The following is a 20,148-nucleotide window of genomic DNA, read 5'->3' as shown; positions in this document are numbered from 1 at the left end:
TTTATATAAAGATTGTTAAATTATCAAAAGTTAAATGCATTTACATCTGAAGTTTTATACCTTGTCACTTTTTAGTTTATATTGAAAAATAAAGAAGTTTAAAAAAAAAGATGAATTTAATACCAGTAGTAAAATCTACTTTAAAACTAAAATCTACTCTAAAATTAAAAGCTCTACAATTGAAATCTTTGAAATATATTACAAAGTGAATGGCTGAAGTTCCATTACACTGACTACCAGTAAGGCTTAGAATCTGACTAAGAATAAGAGAAAGTTTCAGTTAATTTCTTTGATTTAGGTTTCTTCCACTTATAAGTCTCTACCACTGTAAACCCTTTATTTCCTTTAATAAAAATGGCGACATTGTTTTTAAAAATGTTTGTTATTAACAATAAAATTACATCTACGCAATCAGCTGAAGTTCTAAGGGAAAATGACAATGTTGAAGTAAGTTTTCCCATTATTATTATTATAACTTCCATGAGTGAGAAATTCAGCATATGTAAACTCCAAAGCCAATTCTGCAAGATATGTTTATGAATCATCTGTCCACAAAAAAAAGTCAGAGGACAGTGTATTTTATTGTATGAATAACAAATGTTTTATAATACTGATTTACTATGTTGTATGTATTCTATAAAATAAATACTATTTTAAAGTTTACACTGGAATTCGTAAGAGAAGTAATGCAAAGAACAGATGCTTGAAATACATCCAATAGGAAACTTATTCCCAATTTTATCATCCAATCCTTTTGGTGATGCTTCTTGTGTTAAGGACAAACTTGATCTTCTTTGAAATGTGTTGTTCATTGATTTTCTGTTTCAGTCACAGTAGCTATAAATAGTTGTTTAAGAATATCCTTATCTAAATTCCTGCCTGCAAACAGAACAAAACATGGTATGAGTATATGATGCTTATTAAAATGACACAGTTTACCTATCAAGTCCAGATCATTAAATGCTTCATGAGCTTCAGAAATGTATAAAAACAACAGTAATTAATGATTCCTTCCTTAACTTTCTAATTAAGTCCCCTAGAACCAAGTTGGCATTTGGATTAATCACTTTTCTAAAATTATTTGAAGAAGAGTAAAAGGCTTAACAAGTTCTTATGATGTTATCTCATAATTAAGACAAATACATTAACCACAAGCTTATTCAGATTTACAAAAGAGGTTCAGATTGGTTAGTACTGCTTACGTAGCACATTATATCCCTTTCTCTCTCTCTCTCTCTCTCTCTTTTGCTTTAGAAATTTAACTGTCTATAAGGGAAAAGAATCTGAAAAAAATATATATGTATGTATAACTAAATCACTTTGCTGTACACCTGAAAATAACACAACATTGTAAATCAACTATACTTCAATTAAAAAAAAGTTAACTGTTTGTCACTTACCAATAAGGACCAATCGATTTGTTCTCTCACTGTCATCTTCCCAGCTCACTGGTGTCTCCTCCAGATCATACAGCTCATGGACACCCTGGACAATCACTTGTTGTGGTTTGTCTTTGATTGACACCAGCCCCTGCTCAGAGGAGAATGAGCAGTCAGCCACAGTTTGAATTTAAAAGCAGAAACCGAGCATCAATGTTCATGGATTAATTACTCCCATTTCTTTTTAAAATACAAACTCATAAAGGAGATGCTGTTAAAATTACTTAATTCCAGTTATTTGTGCATTAAAGTGTTTCCTAAATCCTCCAATTTTTGAAAAAGGCTTCTGCACACATTTTTTTAAAACAATCCCTATTTCTAATGCTAAAATTAATATATGTAATTAGGATGTTTATTCAGTGTTACCACAATGAAAACTGAAACAACCAAATGATAAAACATGTTATATCTCAAATTCTACCAATTATTCTACTTTTAAGGATTTTATACTTGTTTCACAGTTTTAGTGGGAAAATTTGAGAAGTTAAAGGATTTTGGTGATAATCTGTTTTTGAATGGGTTGTAATAAATGGAGTAGATAATGATGAAATAAAGGTAAAGAAAAACTATTATATTTATCTGAATAAAATTCATTTAACATTGCTTTGCAGAAATGAGGAACAAATTATCTGATGAACTGGCCTATGGGGATGAAATAATTTCTCTGAAATAATGTTTGTTATATATATTTATTATAAAAATAATATATATATTGAAAAATAGTAAGAGACAAACCACTGTCATTCCCACCACATAATTTTTGATGTATTCATGTATTGGGGGTACATGTTCTTCCAGTTTTCTTTTCTTGTGCAGAGTTTTGTTTTCTGCTTTTCAAATCTGAGTTTTAATATGTAACAACAAACTCCATGGACAGAATTACCTAAGCATCAATTTTATACTTGTATAAAGACTTTGAAGTTGTCAGCTGTTATTAGAGTTAACAGTTTAAACATGTTGATTATTTTCAGACTAGTATAATACTTTGTAACAGCAAAGAGAAGGAGGTCTATGAAGAGAAAGGCTGTGGTGCCTCAGATGTCCCAGCGTTGCTGTGATGAGAGGAAGGCCAAAAGAAGAACCAAGGAGGACAGCTGCAGAACAACTGTCATACACGAAGGACAAAATCCAGACTGGGATGGTGCAAGATGAGCCACTGAACTCTATACAGAGGTCTCGTTGCTGCATTAGTATAAACGCCCAAAGGGTTGCTTTTCTAGGTAACCACCCCCCATTCAGTACTAGGGGATAAAAGCAGTTACAGAATGAAATATGATCTTCCAATTAGGATCACAGAATGTAGATGGGGACACAGTCATAAAGAAGCAGCAGGATCTGGCTTAGTTCCTCTGCGGGGGAACGACTGGGGAATAGATTCAGCTGTGCTGCTCTGCAGCACCAATCCCAGGTGGAACCAGCACAGGGAGTGAAGAAATCTAAGCCAAAATAGTTTCCCGGTCACTCTAGTGGCCCTAGGAAGTCGGCTGCTAGCCAGAGAATCTAGCTACTAACAGTAATGATAATAAACAGTAATAATAAAACCTTATGCACACTTCTGGAAACACAGGAGTAGACACTCAAATGACTGTTGATTCGTTAAGCACACAGCCTAGAACCCACTGCTCCATGGAAAAAACACCTTTTGTAACATAATACCCAAATATCAAGTAATATGAAGGGATTTCCAAACAGAGCAAGAATTCTTCTAGTCCTCTGTAACACTGTCTCACAGTATAACAAATGTTTAGTGTCTGCTAAATTCATCAAGAAACATAAGGTTCAGCTGCGGCAAGATGCGGCAAGATTTCTAATATTACTCCTCTGTTAATGAAGCTCTCTTAGAAAAATCAACACAAGAAAACTTTCCGTTTTCTCTGACTAACCAAGCTGTGTGCCAAGGGGAGGAGAGTTTTAACAAGTCAAGCTCATTAGCCAGATAACTGCTCTGAGCACCGGGCAGTAGAGAGCAGGGGGTAACGTTTCAAAGCACACAGGTTGTTTTAGCTGCAACACTCAATGAAGCTGTGCAAATAAATCATGCTTTATGCAATGACTTCCAAAGCTTCTTTTCAGAAATGGAAATAAGGAAAAACAGACAAAGGTTATTTGGACTAAAACTAGTCCTTGTGTTTAAGACTAAATATGGTTTTGTGTAACAGCAAAGAAAGGGACTTTGTCCAAAAGTATAAAGCTGTAAGCTATGTACTGCACCTTTAGTCGTATGACCTCCATGCAGTCGTCATCCCTGTTTCTCACATTCTTTTCCCACAGAAGATTCTGTATCAAGTGACATATTTTAATAAGATCAACCACTGCTCATAGGAACAACTACATAACAAAACAATTGATAAATCATTAATCAGTTAAAATTGCATTCACCTGAATATAGACATTTAGACTTTCTTCCTTTGCATTTCCTGGTACTTCGAATGTGACTGTAATAATACTCTGTAAATCAAGAGATAGTCAATAATGATTTTTTTATAGCAATGTCAAAATATTTTTTTAAATCACAAGTTTTAAGATGAAAAGTAAGGAAACATTCATGGGCATTTGTGTTGCCTTAACAACTATATTAGGTATATCTTTTTCACTATATTTGCTGATTTTTGGTATCAGCAACTCCATGTTCTATATTCTGCAGAGTTAGTCAATGGCTTAGTATTTACACAGAGAAACTCTTATGAAAGGATACTCATTGTTTAATTCATTCTTTACAAGATTCTCAGCACTAAGAGGGAGGGTAATATAGAGAGCGTATCAACTATGTACTGGACGAGGTACTTTTGCCTGGGTCACTTTATTTCATCTTTTCATTTACTCATGACAGCAATCCTGTGGATTAAAGAGAACTATTTCCATTTTATAAATTGGGGAAGATGAGGCTTAGAAAAAATAAACTACAAAATGCAAACATTTTCTGGGAAAAATAAATATAAGTTAAAAGATTCAGTTTCTCTCTGACCAAACATGTACCATGGGAAGAAGAGTTCCTAGAGATGAGAATGATAATATAATGTCATCTTTGGTTTTAGAAGGTTGACATCAACATTTATAGAATGTTAACTCTGAGATTTATTTTTCCTCCTGAACTTGATAAACCTCTCACTGTCCACTCTAAGGAATCAGAAGCTTAAGATTTCCTCTAGCTGAGCACATAATTAAAATCCAAACCTCCGTTTGCCACAGTAACCCAAAATTTCAAAATTAATGATAAAAATACACAAGGGCTAAGCATAACACAATAAAAGCGCAAACACCACCTTGGATAATAACATGCTGAAACCAAGCTTTAAAACAGGCAGGACGAACACACTAATGCACAGCTTTGCATAACTGTCCAGAACCACATATCTTAACAAATAATACTTAAAATTCCATACCAAAATGTATAGCAAGTCATACAGCATATCAAAATATACAGCAAAAGGTTGCCAAATGAAACATAAGTTGTCAGTTTCAAAAGACAGTAGTAATTCAACTTTCAAAAATGCTTAAAATGTATTTTATTCAAGTTGGATAACTTGGCTTTTAACGTTGGGAATGTCTCAGTATAGGACTCAATATAGTCTTATTCTTAGCTTAAAGAATTTTGTATCAGGAATGATTTTTGCTTTTGGCAAGTTAGAGATATGACAATATCTCTAAGGGGTACAATTAACTGCAATGTGAAATTTTAAAAATGGTTTTAAAAATTAAGACAATGCATCCTGGGGCTCAAGGAGGCAGAGATACTTTTAGAACAAGATGTTTTTCTGTACCAATAAACTCTTCTCATATTAGACAAACCCTAAAGAAAACGAAACCCATAAATGCCCAGTGCATAAGATAAGGGTCACAATGCATAGTTCACAACTGGCTCTACTAATAAGTATACATAGAATTCCACCTGGGTTTTCTCATCTACCTTACCACCTTCCAAACCCAGGTCCTCTTTATCAGGATGACCAAGAAAACCATGAAAAATAGAGAAATGCATTAAACATCACTCAGTGATAAAACTGTAATGACATACATAATATGTCCTAGGTATTACCCATTTCAAACTTCTTTTTGAACCTAAAAAATGTTTATTTTGAACCTAAAATTAACTCTCCTTTCCCCAGACACAGAAAGAAGCAGAAACCTGAGGCAATAATTCAGAAAACTGAAGCAAAATAAGGTACTGCACCTAAAATAAAATTTAGGAATAACTCCCAAATTTTTGTAGTTTGCTGTGTTTTTTCTCTAACCTACCAGGTTATTTCCCTCAGTTTTCTACTCTTTTACAAACAATACCTAATATGCAATAATTTCTATATATTTTTTCATCTGGATAACTAAGCCCACTAACACGCTTGAACACAAAACCTCTGTCACCACACTCCACTCCTCTGCTCCTCTTTCCCTGTATCACCTCTGCTGTGATATCTTGCCATCAGGTACATAGCTAAATATTTGGTGTTTTCATCCAAATCAGTTTACCTTCTAAATTTCCCTATTTCTAGTAGGTTCCTCTTGTCTATCTAGGCTTGTTTCCCTTCACTTCTCTCTCTCCTTACTGCTCACCATCAGTTACTCAGGCTATTCATGCAAGCCTGCCTGTGCTCGTTTTATACCATTTCCATTCTCACTGTAACCAGCATGGATCAGGCCCTAATCACAGGGTATCTGGACTTCTGCAATATCTTCCTGCTTGGTCTCCTGACTCCACACTCCAATCCAGCTCACCGGACACTGTCCAATAGCAGAGCATGAGTTCTCTTTGTCTGGCAAATCAAAGCCTAATACCTTAGGTCAGGATTCCAATACCAAGCATTCACCAGGACTTCTGCACTAGAATACTGCTCTTCTAGAGCACTGTCACTTTCCCACTTTTAAAGATCTGGATTGCTCTTTCCAGTCTAAAAAAACACAAAAAACAAAAAACCTCCTAGTTTAAGGCTACTTTTTAGTGTATAAATCAGAATAGCAGTTACATCTTTGGAAGAAGAAGGGTTACCAACTGGGAAGGGACACAAGGGAACTCTCTTAACAATTTTGGAAATCTTTATCTTGATCTGAGTGAGAATTACAGAGATATGTGTTCATGTGTACATATGGACAGCTATATAGGCACAAATGTAAGTAAAGATACATTGACTTGTACTCTAAAACCCTGTATGCTTTATGTTAAAAAGAAAAAAGAAAAAACTATCTTTCATGAAGCTTCAGATCCACTAAACCAAATGAGACTGTTCATGCTTCTGAAACCCATAGTCCTTGATCTGCAATATTATATTATACTCTGCCCTAGGTTTATATATCTAAAGCAGGAAAGTGCATCAGAATCTCCTGCAGAGCTTTTTTTAAAAAAATAGACATGCCCTATTTACTGGTAAAATAACTTGGTAAAATAACTTAATGTCTGGGATTTGCTTTAATACATACCAGCAAAGGTGATGGGTATTTGCAGGTTCATTATACTATTCCACTTTTATTTATGCTTGAAATTTTCCATTAAAATTTTTTTTAAAACACTCCAGCAAAAGAAATGTTAGGAAGATGGATAAAATAAAATCAGCAAAATGGTAAAAGCCATTGCAACTGGGTCATCTGCACAGGGGATTGATTCATTTTAATATTCTCTCTACTTTTGTATATCTTTGAAAATTTCCATAATAAAATGTTAAAAATATACATACACATTAATTTGCACATACCCAAGGTCTACTCCTGGAGATGTGAGAGATGGGGGCCACTGAATGTCCAATATTTTTTAAAAGCCTACAAGTGATTCTGACCTACATCCCCATTTGAGAATCACAGCTTTTCATTCTTCACTGAGCACCCACCATATACCACATCCTGTGCTAAGCAATGAGGAATGTATATTTAGGAATTTATAGACTACCATAAGGGAAAAGCACTTCAACCCAAACTACAAGACATTATAAATGCCACGACAGGGGTACACTCAAGATACTGTGGGTATAGATAATGGCCATGATACAGGTTCTTGAAAGTAAATACTACATATTCTTCATCTTCTACTCCTATGACTCCTAGTATGATGTCCTTCACCTAGAAGAATGTGATGTGCTTCAATTTCTTCTTTATGACTAATACTGAGTATCATAAAGAATTTTTCTAAAAATTCTACCTCTAGGGACTTGTAACTTCTCTCGTTCACTCATTTGAAAGATAAGTAAGATATACTGTGCTCACGGATTTGAAGAATTAATATTGTTAAAATGTCCATACCACCCAAAGCAATCTACAGATTCAATGCAATCCCTATCAAAATACCCTTGGCATTTTTTTTACAAAACTAGAACAAATGACCCTAAAATTTGTATAGAACCAGAAAAGACCCAAAAAGCCAAAGCAATCTTGAGAAAAAACAAAGAGGGAGGTATCACACGCCTTGATTTCAAACTATATTATAAAGCTATAGCAATCTAAACAGTATGGTACTGGCACATAAACAGACACACAGATCATTGAAATAGGATACAGGGCCAAGAAATAAACCCACACTCATATGGTCAATTAATCTATGACAAAGGAGGCAAGAATATACAATGAGGAAAAGACAGTCTCTTCAGTAAATGGTACTAGGAAAACAGGACAGCTACATGGAAAAGAATGAAACTAGACCACTTTCTTAAACCGTATAAAAAATAAACCTGAAATGGATTAAAGACTTAAATGTAAGAACTGAAACCAAAAAACTCCTAGAAGAAAACAGAAGCACTACACTCTTTGACACAGGTCTTAGCAATATTTTCTTGGATCTGTTTCCTCAGATAAGAGCAACTAAAGCAAAAATAAACTACTGTGACTACATCAAACCAAAAAGCTTTTGCACAGCAAATGAAACCATCAGTAAAATGAAAAGGCAACCTACTGAATGGGAGAAGATATTTGCAACTGAGTTGTCTAATACATGATTAATATCCAAAATATACAAAGAAATCACACAATTCAGTATCACAAAAAACCCAAACAATCTGATTAAAAAATGGGCAGGGGCTTCCCTGGTGGCGCAGTGGTTGAGAGTCCGCCTGCCGATGCAGGGGACGCGGGTTCGTGCCCCGGTCTGGGAGGATCCCACGTGCCGCGGAGCGGCTGGGCCCGTGAGCCATGGCCGCTTGGCCTGGGCGTCCGGAGCCTGTGCTCCGGGACGGGAGAGGCCACAGCAGTGAGAGGCCCGTGTACAGCAAAAAAAAAAAAAAAAAAAAAAATGGGCAGAAGGTATGAAGAGACATTTTTCCAAGACATACAGATGGCCAACAGACACATGAAAAGATGCTCAATATCACTAAGCATCAGGGAAAAGCAAATCAATCACAATGAGATATGACCTCACACCTGTCAAAATGGCTATTCTCAAAAAGACAACAAATAAAAAGTGTTGCTGGAGATGTAGAGAAAAGGGCACTCTCATGCACTGTTGGTAGGAATGAAAATTGGTACAGCCACTATGGAAAACAATAATGAAGCTTCCTCAAAAAATTCAAAATAGGACTACCATACAATCCAACAATTCCACTTCTGGGCATTTATCCAAAGAAAATGAAAACACTAAATTGAAAATATATATGCCCCCCAATGTTCATTGAAGCATTATGTATTTACAATAGCCACGATATGGAAACAGTAAGTGTTCACCGACTGATGAGTGCATAAAGAAGATGTGGTATATGTGTTGTGTGTGTGTGTATGTATGTGTGTGTGTGTGTGTGTGTGTGTGTGTGTATGTATACACACAATGATTACTCAGCCATAAAAAGACTGAAATCTTGCCATTTGTGACAGTATGGATGGGCCTAGAAGTATTATGCTAAGTAAAATAAATCACACAGAGAAAGACAAATATCTTATGATTTCACTTATATGTAAAAACTAAAAAGCACAACAAACAAGCATACATAGCAAAACAGAAACAGACTCATAGATAACAGAACAAACTGGTAGTTGCCAAAGGGAAGGGGCAGGGGGATAGGCAAAACAGGTGAAGGAGACTAAGAGATACAAAGTTCCAAACTGTAAAATAAATAAGTCACAGGGATGTAATGTACAGCAGAGGGAATATAGTCAACAATACTGAAGTAACTTTGTATGGTGACAGATGGTAACTAGACTTACTATGGTGATCATTTCGTAATGTATAAAAATACTGAATCATTACGTTGTACACCTGAAACTAGTAATATCTTATTCTGTAATAACACTGTAGGTCAATTACACTTCAATAAAATAGATAAATGAAGATGAATATTCTATTAAAAGTTTTGCAGAGAAAAATGCCACAAACATGGTAGTATAGTTTCCATAAATATGAGCCAAAATGAAGACAAATGAACAAGTATGCTATTATCTTGGCCCTATTACAATTAATGACTCAAAAAATAAGTAACAGTCTCAAGATAAAGGAGAGAATGCCAGGCACACTGCTCACTCATATGCCCCTTTTTCACCGTGTTTTAAGAAGTTACCCTTTTTTTTTTCCTTCGATTCCATATATATGTGTTAGCATACGATATTTGTTTTCCTCTTTCTTCTTTTGCGGTACGCAGGCCTCTCACTGTTGTGGCCTCTCCCATTGCGGAGCACAGGCTCCGGACGGACAGGCTCAGCAGCCATGGCTCACGGGACTAGCCGCTCCACGGCATGTGGGATATTCCCGGACCAGGGCACGAACCCGTGTCCCCTGCATCAGCAGGCGGACTCTCAACAACTGCGCCACCAGGGAAGCCCTGTTTTCCTCTTTCTGACTTACTTCACTCTGTATGACAGACTCTAGGTCCATATACCTCACTACAAATAACTCAATTTTGTTTCTTTTTATGGCCGAGTAATATTCCATTGTATATATGTGCCACATCTTCTTTATCCATTCATCTGTTGATGGACACTTAGGTTGCTTCCATGTCCTGGCTATTGTAAATAGAGCTGCAATGAACATTTTGGTACATGACTCTTTTTGAATTATGGTTTTCTCAGGGTATATGCCCAGTAGTGGGATTGCTGGGTCGTGAAGAACCTAGGGGTAAGACAGGAATGAAGACACAGACCTACTAGAGCATGGACTTGAGGATATGGGGAGAGGGAAGGGTAAGCTGTGACAAAGTGAGAGAGTGGCATGGACATATATACACTACCAAACGTAAAACAGATAGCTAGTGGGAAGGAGCTGCATAGCACAGGGAGATCAGCTAGGTGGTTTGTGACCACCTAGAGGAGTGGGATAGGGAGGGTGGGAGGGAGGGAGACACAAGAGGGAAGAGATATGGGAACATATGTATAACTGATTCACTTTGTTATAAAGCAGAAACTAACACACTATTGTAAAGCAATTATACTCCAATAAAGATGTTAAAAAAAAAAAAGTTACACTTAAGCTCCACCATCCACAACTTGCTTAAAAGAAAGATGGTTACAGTGAAAATATACTTTCTTTGTTCCCAGCATCTGCAATATCTACCTCAGGAATTATAGTTTTAGAACATGAAAAACACCTTAAAGAGTTCAAATTTACAGTGCTACCTGAAGGTGAAATCAAAGTCAATTTTTATTTAAATTAGCCATGGATGCCCGTACTAGACTTTTCCTTAATCAGTTAGTTAAATATAGTTAAAAATAGGCTGCATAAAGAACCCCCAGGCTGCTTTTATATAGTAATTCCCTTCAGAAGAACTAATCAAAATATGTTGACTGACCTGTGGAATGGAGAAGCTAAAAAGCACGATTTTCTAAGATTCTAAATAACTCTGGTTTGATGAACTCCTATTACGCATTTAAATTCTGAAAACTGTCAAAATAGTTCAAAAATGCTTTATAAAAAAGAATTCTAATAAAACAATCCTAAACAGAACAATTTAGTTAAAGAGATACTTTTAAAACATTTTTTAAAGATTTTTTTACCTGATCAAGGTGAGGTTGTGTTGTTGGCACATTCTGAAGTTTTCTCTGCAAACTAAGAATAACTGATTATAAATTCAGAGCTCAATACACTTCTGATTTAACCTTATATATTACTGAGAGATACAAAGCTAAGCAAGGGAGAGACTTTCCACAACTGAATCTATTACACAGCTCTAATTTTACATGCTGTTTACATATTCTAATAGACAAACACTGGCAGACTGTTTAAAAACTTTTCTTAAAAATGTATATACATTTACATACATATATATACACATAATAGAGATAAAAACTAACCTTTAGCAACACTATTTGGTGTGGTTAAATATGTTAAATAAATTTCTTTTTTATTTCCAAAAGATCTAATACAGGCCTAGGAAAATATATATAAGCATTTTACAATTGCTCAAAATTTCATCAACTCTCCACATGCTTCCTCAGATGAAAATAATGCTGAACCTAAAGAAAATTAGAAGGGTAAATTTTTCCTTTATCAATGTTTTCCCTTGAATATACCTACTTAAAAAAAAAACAAAAAACAGTATCCGTAAATGTAAGCCTTCTATACAGTTACCAGTAGTTGAGAGAAAACAAAAGGTCAGAATCCTAAAAATGCATTGTTCTGATCTGGAAAGAGCAAAAGATCAATATGCCATAGATTATAACTATAACAACTGCAGCATACCTTTAGAGACTGATGGGGGTAGGTCGGGAGGAGGAAAAGGACTTAAAACCTTGCAGATGTTTTGCCTTGAAGAACAGTGAGGGGTAAATTAGTAACAGCAAGTTTAGGAAAGAGAAAAGGCTCGTAGGAACTGTTGGAGGGAATGAGTCTCCTTGGGGGGTCTTAATAGGGAAAGTGTCAAATTAAATCCTTCCCAGCTGGTTGCTCAGGAAAGGATTCTCTTGTTGAGCATCTAAGCACAAAGAAAAGTTATGCAGAGGCGTTATCCAGAACAAGGCTTCACCTTAAACAGCTGCTTCTTTAAGTGTCACTAATGCACTAAGTGTGGAATGAAATGACCTTAGAAAATGTTTGAAAAATTCTATGTTCTTTCCCTGTGTTCAATATTTAATGTTGGACAGTGACTGCCTACAACTTCCACAGGGAAGGAAAAAGTTTTCCTCTACCTCTTGAGTCCCTGGCTGGGTCTGAAAATTAGACTGACGAAGATTAACAACAGAAAAGCATATACATTTATTTAATAAAGGTTTTATTTGACAAAGGAACCTTCATAGGGAAATGAAGACCTGAAGAAATGGTTAAACCTGAGTGTTTTTGTGCTAGGTTTGATGAAGAGTGAAAAGTCACAGAAAGATATGACAGGACAGAGGATGAGCCAAGTGTAGCAAACTAGGGGAAACTCAGAGAGGCCTATGCCTTCAGATTCCTCGTGTCTCCCTTTGTCTTCAGAGATAGGATGCTCTTTTCCTCTGGGTGGAGAGAGGTTACCTTTCACATAAGGGTGTTATGACTCATCTTACTTCAGAGGAAATGGGAGAACATATTTGCAAATCATATATCTGATGAGGGGTTAATACCGAGATTATTTAAGAACACCTACAATTCAGCCACAACAACAAAAAAAAACAAATAATCCAACTAAAATATGGGGAAAGTACTTGAACAGACATTTCTCCAAAGATAATATACAAATGGCCAACAAGTAAATGAAAAGATGCATAATATCTAATTGTTAGAGAAATGCAAATCAAAACCACAGTGAGCTATCACCTCACATCCATTGGGACAGCTACTACCAAAAACAACAGAAAATGGCAAGGATGTGGAAAAACTGGAACACTTGTGCACTGTTTGTGGGAATGTAAAATGGTGCAGCTGCTATGGAAAACAATATGGTGATTCCTCAAAATATTAAAAACAGAATTACCATATGATCCAGCAATCTCACTTCTGGGCATATATCCAGAAGAATTTAAAGCAGGATCTTGAAGAGAGATTTGCACACCCAACCCATGTTCATAGCAGAATTATTCACAATAGCCAAGAGGAAGAAGCAACCTAAATGTCCATCAATGAATAAACAGATAAAGAAAAAATGGTATATACATAAAATGGAATATTATTTAGCCTTTAAAAAGACAATGTTGTCACATGCTACAAAATGGATGAAACTTGAGAACTATGTGAAATAAGCCAGTCATGATAAGACCAAAAATGTATGATTTCACTTATTTGAGGTACCTAAAGTAGTCAAATTCTTAGAAACGGATAACAGAATGGTGGTTCCCAGGGGCTGCAGGGAGGGGAACACCAGGAGTTGTGATCTGATTGGTATAGGGTTACAGTTTTGCAAGATGAGAAAGTTCTGTAGATCCACTGCAAACAATGTGAATATACTTAACACTACTGAACTGTACACTTAAAAATGGGTAAGGATGATTAAAAAAGATATCAATGTCCAGGGAAAAACCATTTGTTCTTCTTTCCCTATCAAAAGGATTCTCTCTGGGGAAAGAGGCAGGAAACTGATCCATCACTACAGGAAAGGGAGTATCTGTGGGAACATGCCGAACTAAAATTTTCTATGTATTTCATACATTTTCTCATGGAAAGAATTACACATAGTGGTTGGTAAAGAAATATTAACAATAAGTTTCTAAAGTTAACTACCATTTACACTATAATTTCTGTAGGAGAATACACGTGATTTCTGAACATACATTTAGCAAAACTTTCAAGAATGTAATCATTAGGAATGGTCGTGTATGCCAAAGAAATGACAGGAAGCATAAATCAAATGTGCATCTGTGTAAATCATTCCTGTAACTCCTATAACTGAAATAAAAAGTACATTATAATAAAAGTGACCAAAATACAGGAAACATACCTTATTCCAGAGAGACTGTCAAAGGCATGAAGATCTAATATACTTGAGAGATCAACTCTATAAGAAAGAAAACCATTTTGAAGTGTTAATTTCTGTAAAATATGTTCAATTAATCAAGAAAAAAATCTCTATTCTGCTAGAAATGCAGACATAAATGTTAATCAGTATATACTATTTTGGGAAAAATAAAATGACAGGCAAGGAACAAAAAGCTGTTGTAAAAAAATTTTTATGCAATTTATAAAATTTTAAAAATTGAATAAATGGTTTAAGACCAAGGCAGAAAATTACTTGGTTATTGCTTCAAAAAATTGTAGTGGTTTTTTTGGTTTGTTTTTACCTTCAATTATCTTTTCAATCCTGAAAATTTGAGCTTTTCAAACTATATTTTTATAACCAAAAAAAAAAATCAGTTAAAGAACTGAAATTTTTCAAAAGTAGCAGTTTATTACTCAAAAGATGAAATGAGGGAAATTGAACAAATGGAAATAACACAGTAGTATAGGTACATTGGAATTTCTGTATTTCTTTTACTCCACCTCCCTGCTTTCATGATACAACAGGTAGTATCATAAGAATATGAGGAGTCAAACAATCAATGTATAAATATTCACTCTAGGACCCTTATCTACATCTAAAGAATGTGGTTTGATTTTATTTCCTTCAGATGGGGTTGCATATAGACTGAAACTTCTCAGTTAGTGCTCTGTCTGAATAAACATTATTTCTATTATAATTATTTGGTGGTAATTAAGCCTAATTTATTAGGAAAGCAGAGATTAAAATCAGAAGAGATTATATCACAATTAGCATTAGGTTTGGTTTAAATACATAAAAGTAAATTTATAAAGACTAGTGATTTGAGTTCCAAATTTTATGTCAGCCTATGAAACAGTAAAGGACAGTGATTTCTCCATAATCAAAGCTATAACGAAGGGATGTTTGAAGAAAATGACAACTATAATTAAGTCTCAAAATCATACTCCAGGGATTTGCCAAACATTTATTAAATTTTCTCACAAGGAAAACAAAACCTTGCAAATTCAAAACTTTTTCAAATACAAAAACATGTAAAAGCCATCCCCTTTAACTTAGGGCTGACCAGCTGTGTCTGCTTTGTTCATTCTCAACAGGCTGCCATATATTCATACTTGTGGCAACGATACTGTTAGATTGTGAACACCTCTCCTGGCACAAGGCAGACAAATTCCCATCTTATTAAAAGAAGAATACTCCAGAGTTCTATATTAACAGACTGTAACATTTCAAATTCTGGACATTCTAGATGAACAGAATTAGGAAAATAATCAAGCAAAGAAGTAAATGTTCCATGAAGAAATTTTTGAATATCAATTTACATAAGAGACCAAAGCCTTAACATTAAACCTATTTCCTTTCACACCATCACAGTTGAGCAAATATTTATACTGACAGGTGCCAAATGGATGAAGTTTTCCACCAAGTTTATCACCTTTAACTTAGGAAATAGCTTAAAGTTTAAAAAGTTTACACATGCTAATTGTGTAAATACCAAAATTCAGGTCAACTGTGTGAATACCAAAAGTCAGTTTGAAACACAAGTTTCTAAATACACTACAATTTTCACTGCAACAGTGTCCTTGAGAATACATATCATAGATTTAGAAATAATTCTGCTCTGTACCCAGATTCTTTTGATATTTTCAAAACAGATAGGATCAACAAAAGACCTATACAGGTTAAATTCTACAGAGAATAATAAAATAGCAAAGTCTCTCAGTGTATCTCACCAGATTCTCAATGGAGAATAAAAGAGGAAAAAGTCTAAGGTTCCAGATAAAAGTTGCCATGGACTTTAGTACCACCATCAAAAATAAATTCCTTCACTCATGCAAGGCATATAACTAGAAAACTAATTTTCATGGCATCAAATTTTATTTAACTTCCCCCTTCAGAGATAAAAACATCATGTAAAAACTGAATGGGAGAATGAAGCAAACAGAGGGGAAGGAAAAAAGTTCCAAAGCTCATCTTTTCTTCTAATTTCTTGAACTATCCATGCCAGGAGTATCTAATCTCTTCTCTATGAGGAGCTTTCAATTATCCGTATGTCTAAAGACTGCTTTAAGTCGCTTAAGACCAAGGACAGGAGAATGAAAAAGGAAGAGGGCTCTGGCTGTCTCAGGGGAGGGGAGTTCAGCTACTACTCCAGAGATATAGTCGTCTTTTCAAAGTTCAGTGAGTCTCAGAAACAGGGGCCACCAGACCACCCCAGACCTACGAGTTGTTGATACCATCCAATAGTAAGTCTTGAACTCTAGAGCTAAATTTCCAAATGCCCTCCCTAGTGGCATCTCAAACTCAATGTTTACAAAACGGAAATAATCCCCTTTACCAAACCCACTGCTATCACTACCCTACCCCAAAGTTGCCCCTCCTTCCTGTATTTCCTAACTTGGAGAATAGCACCACATTCAATCCACCTCCCAAGAGTCATACTGCTTTTTTTTTTTTTTCTGGTACGCGGGCCTCACTGTTGTGGCCTCTCCCGTTGCGGAGCACAAGCTCCGGACGCGCAGGCTCAGTGGCCATGGCTCATGGGCCAAGCCGCTCCACGACATGTGGGATCTTCCCGGACCAGGGCACGAACCCGTGTCCCCTGCATCGGCAGGCGGACTCTCAACCACTGCGCCACCAGGGAAGCCTTCATACTGCTTTTAAAATCCTTCATTAATTCCTTGCTGCCTACAGGAGAAAATCCAAACCACATGTCATGGTGTTCAAGACCCTTTGTGGTAATTTCTCCATCTCCACAGTCATACCTCTTTTTCTCTCCACAATATAACACAATGTGTTCTAGCCATTCTAAAACATTCACAGGTTCTGGAATACAAAATCTTCCTTATGTCAAGAAAGCCACTGCTACTCTTGTCCATCTGAAAAACTCCTATTCATTCTTCAAGATTCAAGTCAATGATAACCTTACCAGTCAAAATAGTCTGACTCTTCATCAAGAAGAGTTGAACAGTTGTTCCTCTATCTTCCTGATCTTATAGGATCCTGTGCATTTAATGTTACTGTTATATTGATAATATTTAATATATTGATTTTTGCTTGTTTTCTTGTCTCTCCCAAATGAGTAATTTTAAAGGCAGAGTTTTTACCTTATACATTGCTTAAATCCTCAACATTCCATGAAATTCCTAGCAACTAGTAGAATGATCAGTAAACTGTTGAATTGATTAACTTATTATTGATCAACTGGACTTTGGTTTTCCTCTATCCAGTCCACTTAATCTCCAAGATTCAAAAAAAAAGTCTGGAAAAGATAAGAATGGCACTTCTTCTAATCTTCTACTCCTGAAGTCCATCAGAACTTCCATTTGCCTCAAAATCAACTTAAGTCTCACCAATGAGACCATACTACGCCATTCTTATTTCTTAACTTAAATACTCAAGGTAAGCCTTTTCTACACGTTTATAGCAGTTTTATGACTGTCATTTTACTATTGTAAGCGTTTGCCAAACACAAGATGCTTAAGAGATTAAAATTTTTTTAAGAAAGAAAATTAAAATTTTTTCTTTATTTAAGAAAGCTCCTAGATTCTCAGATGTACTGGCAAGAAAACTGATTTACAATATTTGTAAATACAAACTGAACAAATGCTATTACAACAAAACCACAGCTATTTATGGGTATGATTTTTAAAAACTTAATTAAGCATTATGTGGCTGTCTTTGTGTCATTTTGTAAAAAGCAGAAAATTTAAGAAGAAAGAAAATGGTAACGCAACAGGAAGAAGACAGATACCAAGGAATGGCTCATGGTATGAGTTAGGTTATCACAGACCTTCTACACTGGAATTTGAAATGAAGGGAGCACATGTGGTATATGCTTATAGAGGACTTAACACTAAGGCATTCTTCTGCTACCTCTACCAGCAGAGTGGCTTCTGAGAATGCATGCCAAATTAATTCCCCAGCTGTTCACATGCATATAAGCAGCTGCTGCTGTTACTGCCTAACATCATGGTAGTCTGTCAGCACCTCTAATCTCTACCATGGCAGACAAGCCACTCAACTAAGGCCTTTGCTGTACTTCCGAGGACAGAATCTCTGAATTGAGAACTGGGTGGCACTAGACTGCCAGCTGTGAGCCTCAGAGCTTCTAGCTGCATGTTGCTGGGTCTATCAGCTGCTAAGCCATTCTTGCTAAAAAATCAGGTTAATAAAAATACCTCTGTACAGAAATCTTCTGAAATCATGATAGCACTCAATGCAAAATAGAGTTCAATCTACAGAAATTCACTTTACAGATGTTTTAAGAACACATCTGTTTTATAAAGTAAGGCACATCTGTACGAACAAAATTAAAAAGAGAGAAGGACCTATAGGAAATCAAAATCAAAATATTTAAAAAGAATGCATCAGGAACTTAAATGTAAAGGTTCCATGTATTTTTAAATGACATTATTTTTGCAACTATTAAACACTCAGAAAGTTTTTAAAATATTAAAAAGCCATCTAAATATCTCAAATTAAGATAAGATTCCTAATAGTATACTTTTTCAGATTTCTATATTAATTACTTCCTTGAGTGGTTCAAAATCCTATGTTTTCTTCCTCATTAAAGCAAAAGCACAGTTACAGTGTAATCATGGCTCTGAGGTCTTAGTTACAAGACCTCAGTTACAATATATTAACTAAATATGCCAAACTAATTTATAAAGAGCATTCAAAACAACCTTTTGGGCCTAATTTTTTTTAAATGCACATGTATCTTCCTTATATTAGAATCAAACATAGTTATCAATTACTTAATATTTATTAACTAAAATTATTTATTGTTAATATTAGTAACCTCTTTTAAAATTACCTTGATTTTTGTGTTTCTAAAATTTTTCCCAGTCCATTTGTTGATCTGAAATAAATATAAAAATGAGGAAAGTAAAAAAATGTTAACTTTTTAAAAAACCATTCTATCACATTATTTCTAAAACATGAAGTAAACATATACAAATATATCCTAAAGCTAGAGAACAATAAACAATAAAAAACAAACTTACATTTTTCATAGTTTAGTTTTTCCTTCTAATCATAAATCAGGTACATTCCACTTATGCATTAAAACATGATATGCAAAAATCTACTGCACAACTGAAAGATTAGGGGCTACTTTGTGATTTATATAAGGACCCTTCACTTTAGAAAAAATGATTTATAAATAGCCAGTAATTCTAATATTCTTAAAATGAGTAGATAAACTTTTAACTGACACCTAATTGTCCTCAACACACACTGTGGAAATGGCTATACACACACCAGATATAAAAACCTAGTTACGAGTGGCTTTGACCCCAGCCTGTCCTCAGTATTCAGCCATACATCCAGTTTTTTTTGGTTTGGTTTTGTTTTGTTTCTGCGGTACGCGGGCCTCTCACTGTTGTGGCCTCTCCCGTTGCGGAGCACAGGCTCCGGACGCGCAGGCTCATCAGCGGCCATGGCTCACGGGCCTAGCCGCTCCACGGCATGTGGGATCTTCCCGGACCAGGGCACGAACCCGTGTCCCCTGCATCGGCAGGTGGACTCTCAACAACTGCGACACCAGGGAAGCCCCACATCCAGTTTTTTAATAGAATACCTCTTCAGTTCTCTCGCTAGGATCTCTACCTACTCTGCCAGGCCTCCCCTTTCTGATACAAAGATAATGAAATACGGCTCCCTTTTGTATGGCGCCAAAAATACTTATTAAATCCTTTGCAGTAAACTGTACACCTCATCTATTTATATCATCAGTTCCATTGCCTTTAGGGTTACTTGATGAAGATATGTGCTATTTGTTCAAGCTTGTTCTCATGGGTAAGGCTTCCCAATGATTCTGAGGCAAGTCTCTCTATTAATTCACAAAACTCTTAAATCTTCTCTTTTGAATATACTCTATAACCTGAAGGCTATTTCCTCTCAAACATGTTTATCTTCTTCCAACTCTT

At 35.5% G+C, this 20,148-nt stretch overlaps 1 protein-coding gene across 12 annotated transcripts in view; it reads right to left on the bottom strand.

The window, feature by feature from the left end:
• Positions 1-564: 564 nt before the first annotated feature.
• The window catches only part of LOC136124345 (zinc-regulated GTPase metalloprotein activator 1A), a 43,612-nt gene continuing 24,028 nt past the window's right edge, over positions 565-20,148 (bottom strand). For 6 of the 12 annotated variants that reach the window (XM_065878986.1, XM_065878984.1, XM_065878990.1 and 3 more), the window contains 7 exons: positions 19,035-19,079; positions 14,180-14,236; positions 11,328-11,379; positions 3,819-3,887; positions 3,651-3,716; positions 1,401-1,530; positions 809-879 (listed from right to left, as the gene is read on the bottom strand). In XM_065878986.1, the coding sequence (XP_065735058.1) occupies positions 809-879; positions 1,401-1,530; positions 3,651-3,716; positions 3,819-3,887; positions 11,328-11,379; positions 14,180-14,236; positions 19,035-19,079 (490 nt within the window). Of the gene's footprint in view, positions 880-1,396; positions 1,531-3,650; positions 3,717-3,818; positions 3,888-11,327; positions 11,380-14,179; positions 14,237-19,034; positions 19,080-20,148 lie in introns of all 12 variants that reach the window. The other 6 variants (XM_065878982.1, XM_065878988.1, XM_065878980.1 and 3 more) reach the window with 5 other exon arrangements.

The sequence above is a fragment of the Phocoena phocoena genome, chromosome 6, assembly GCF_963924675.1.
Source record: "Phocoena phocoena chromosome 6, mPhoPho1.1, whole genome shotgun sequence".
NCBI classification, from domain to species: Eukaryota; Metazoa; Chordata; class Mammalia; order Artiodactyla; family Phocoenidae; genus Phocoena; species Phocoena phocoena.
The sequence above is the reverse complement of the archived record's forward strand: the minus strand, read 5'-3'. Positions and strand labels throughout refer to the sequence as shown.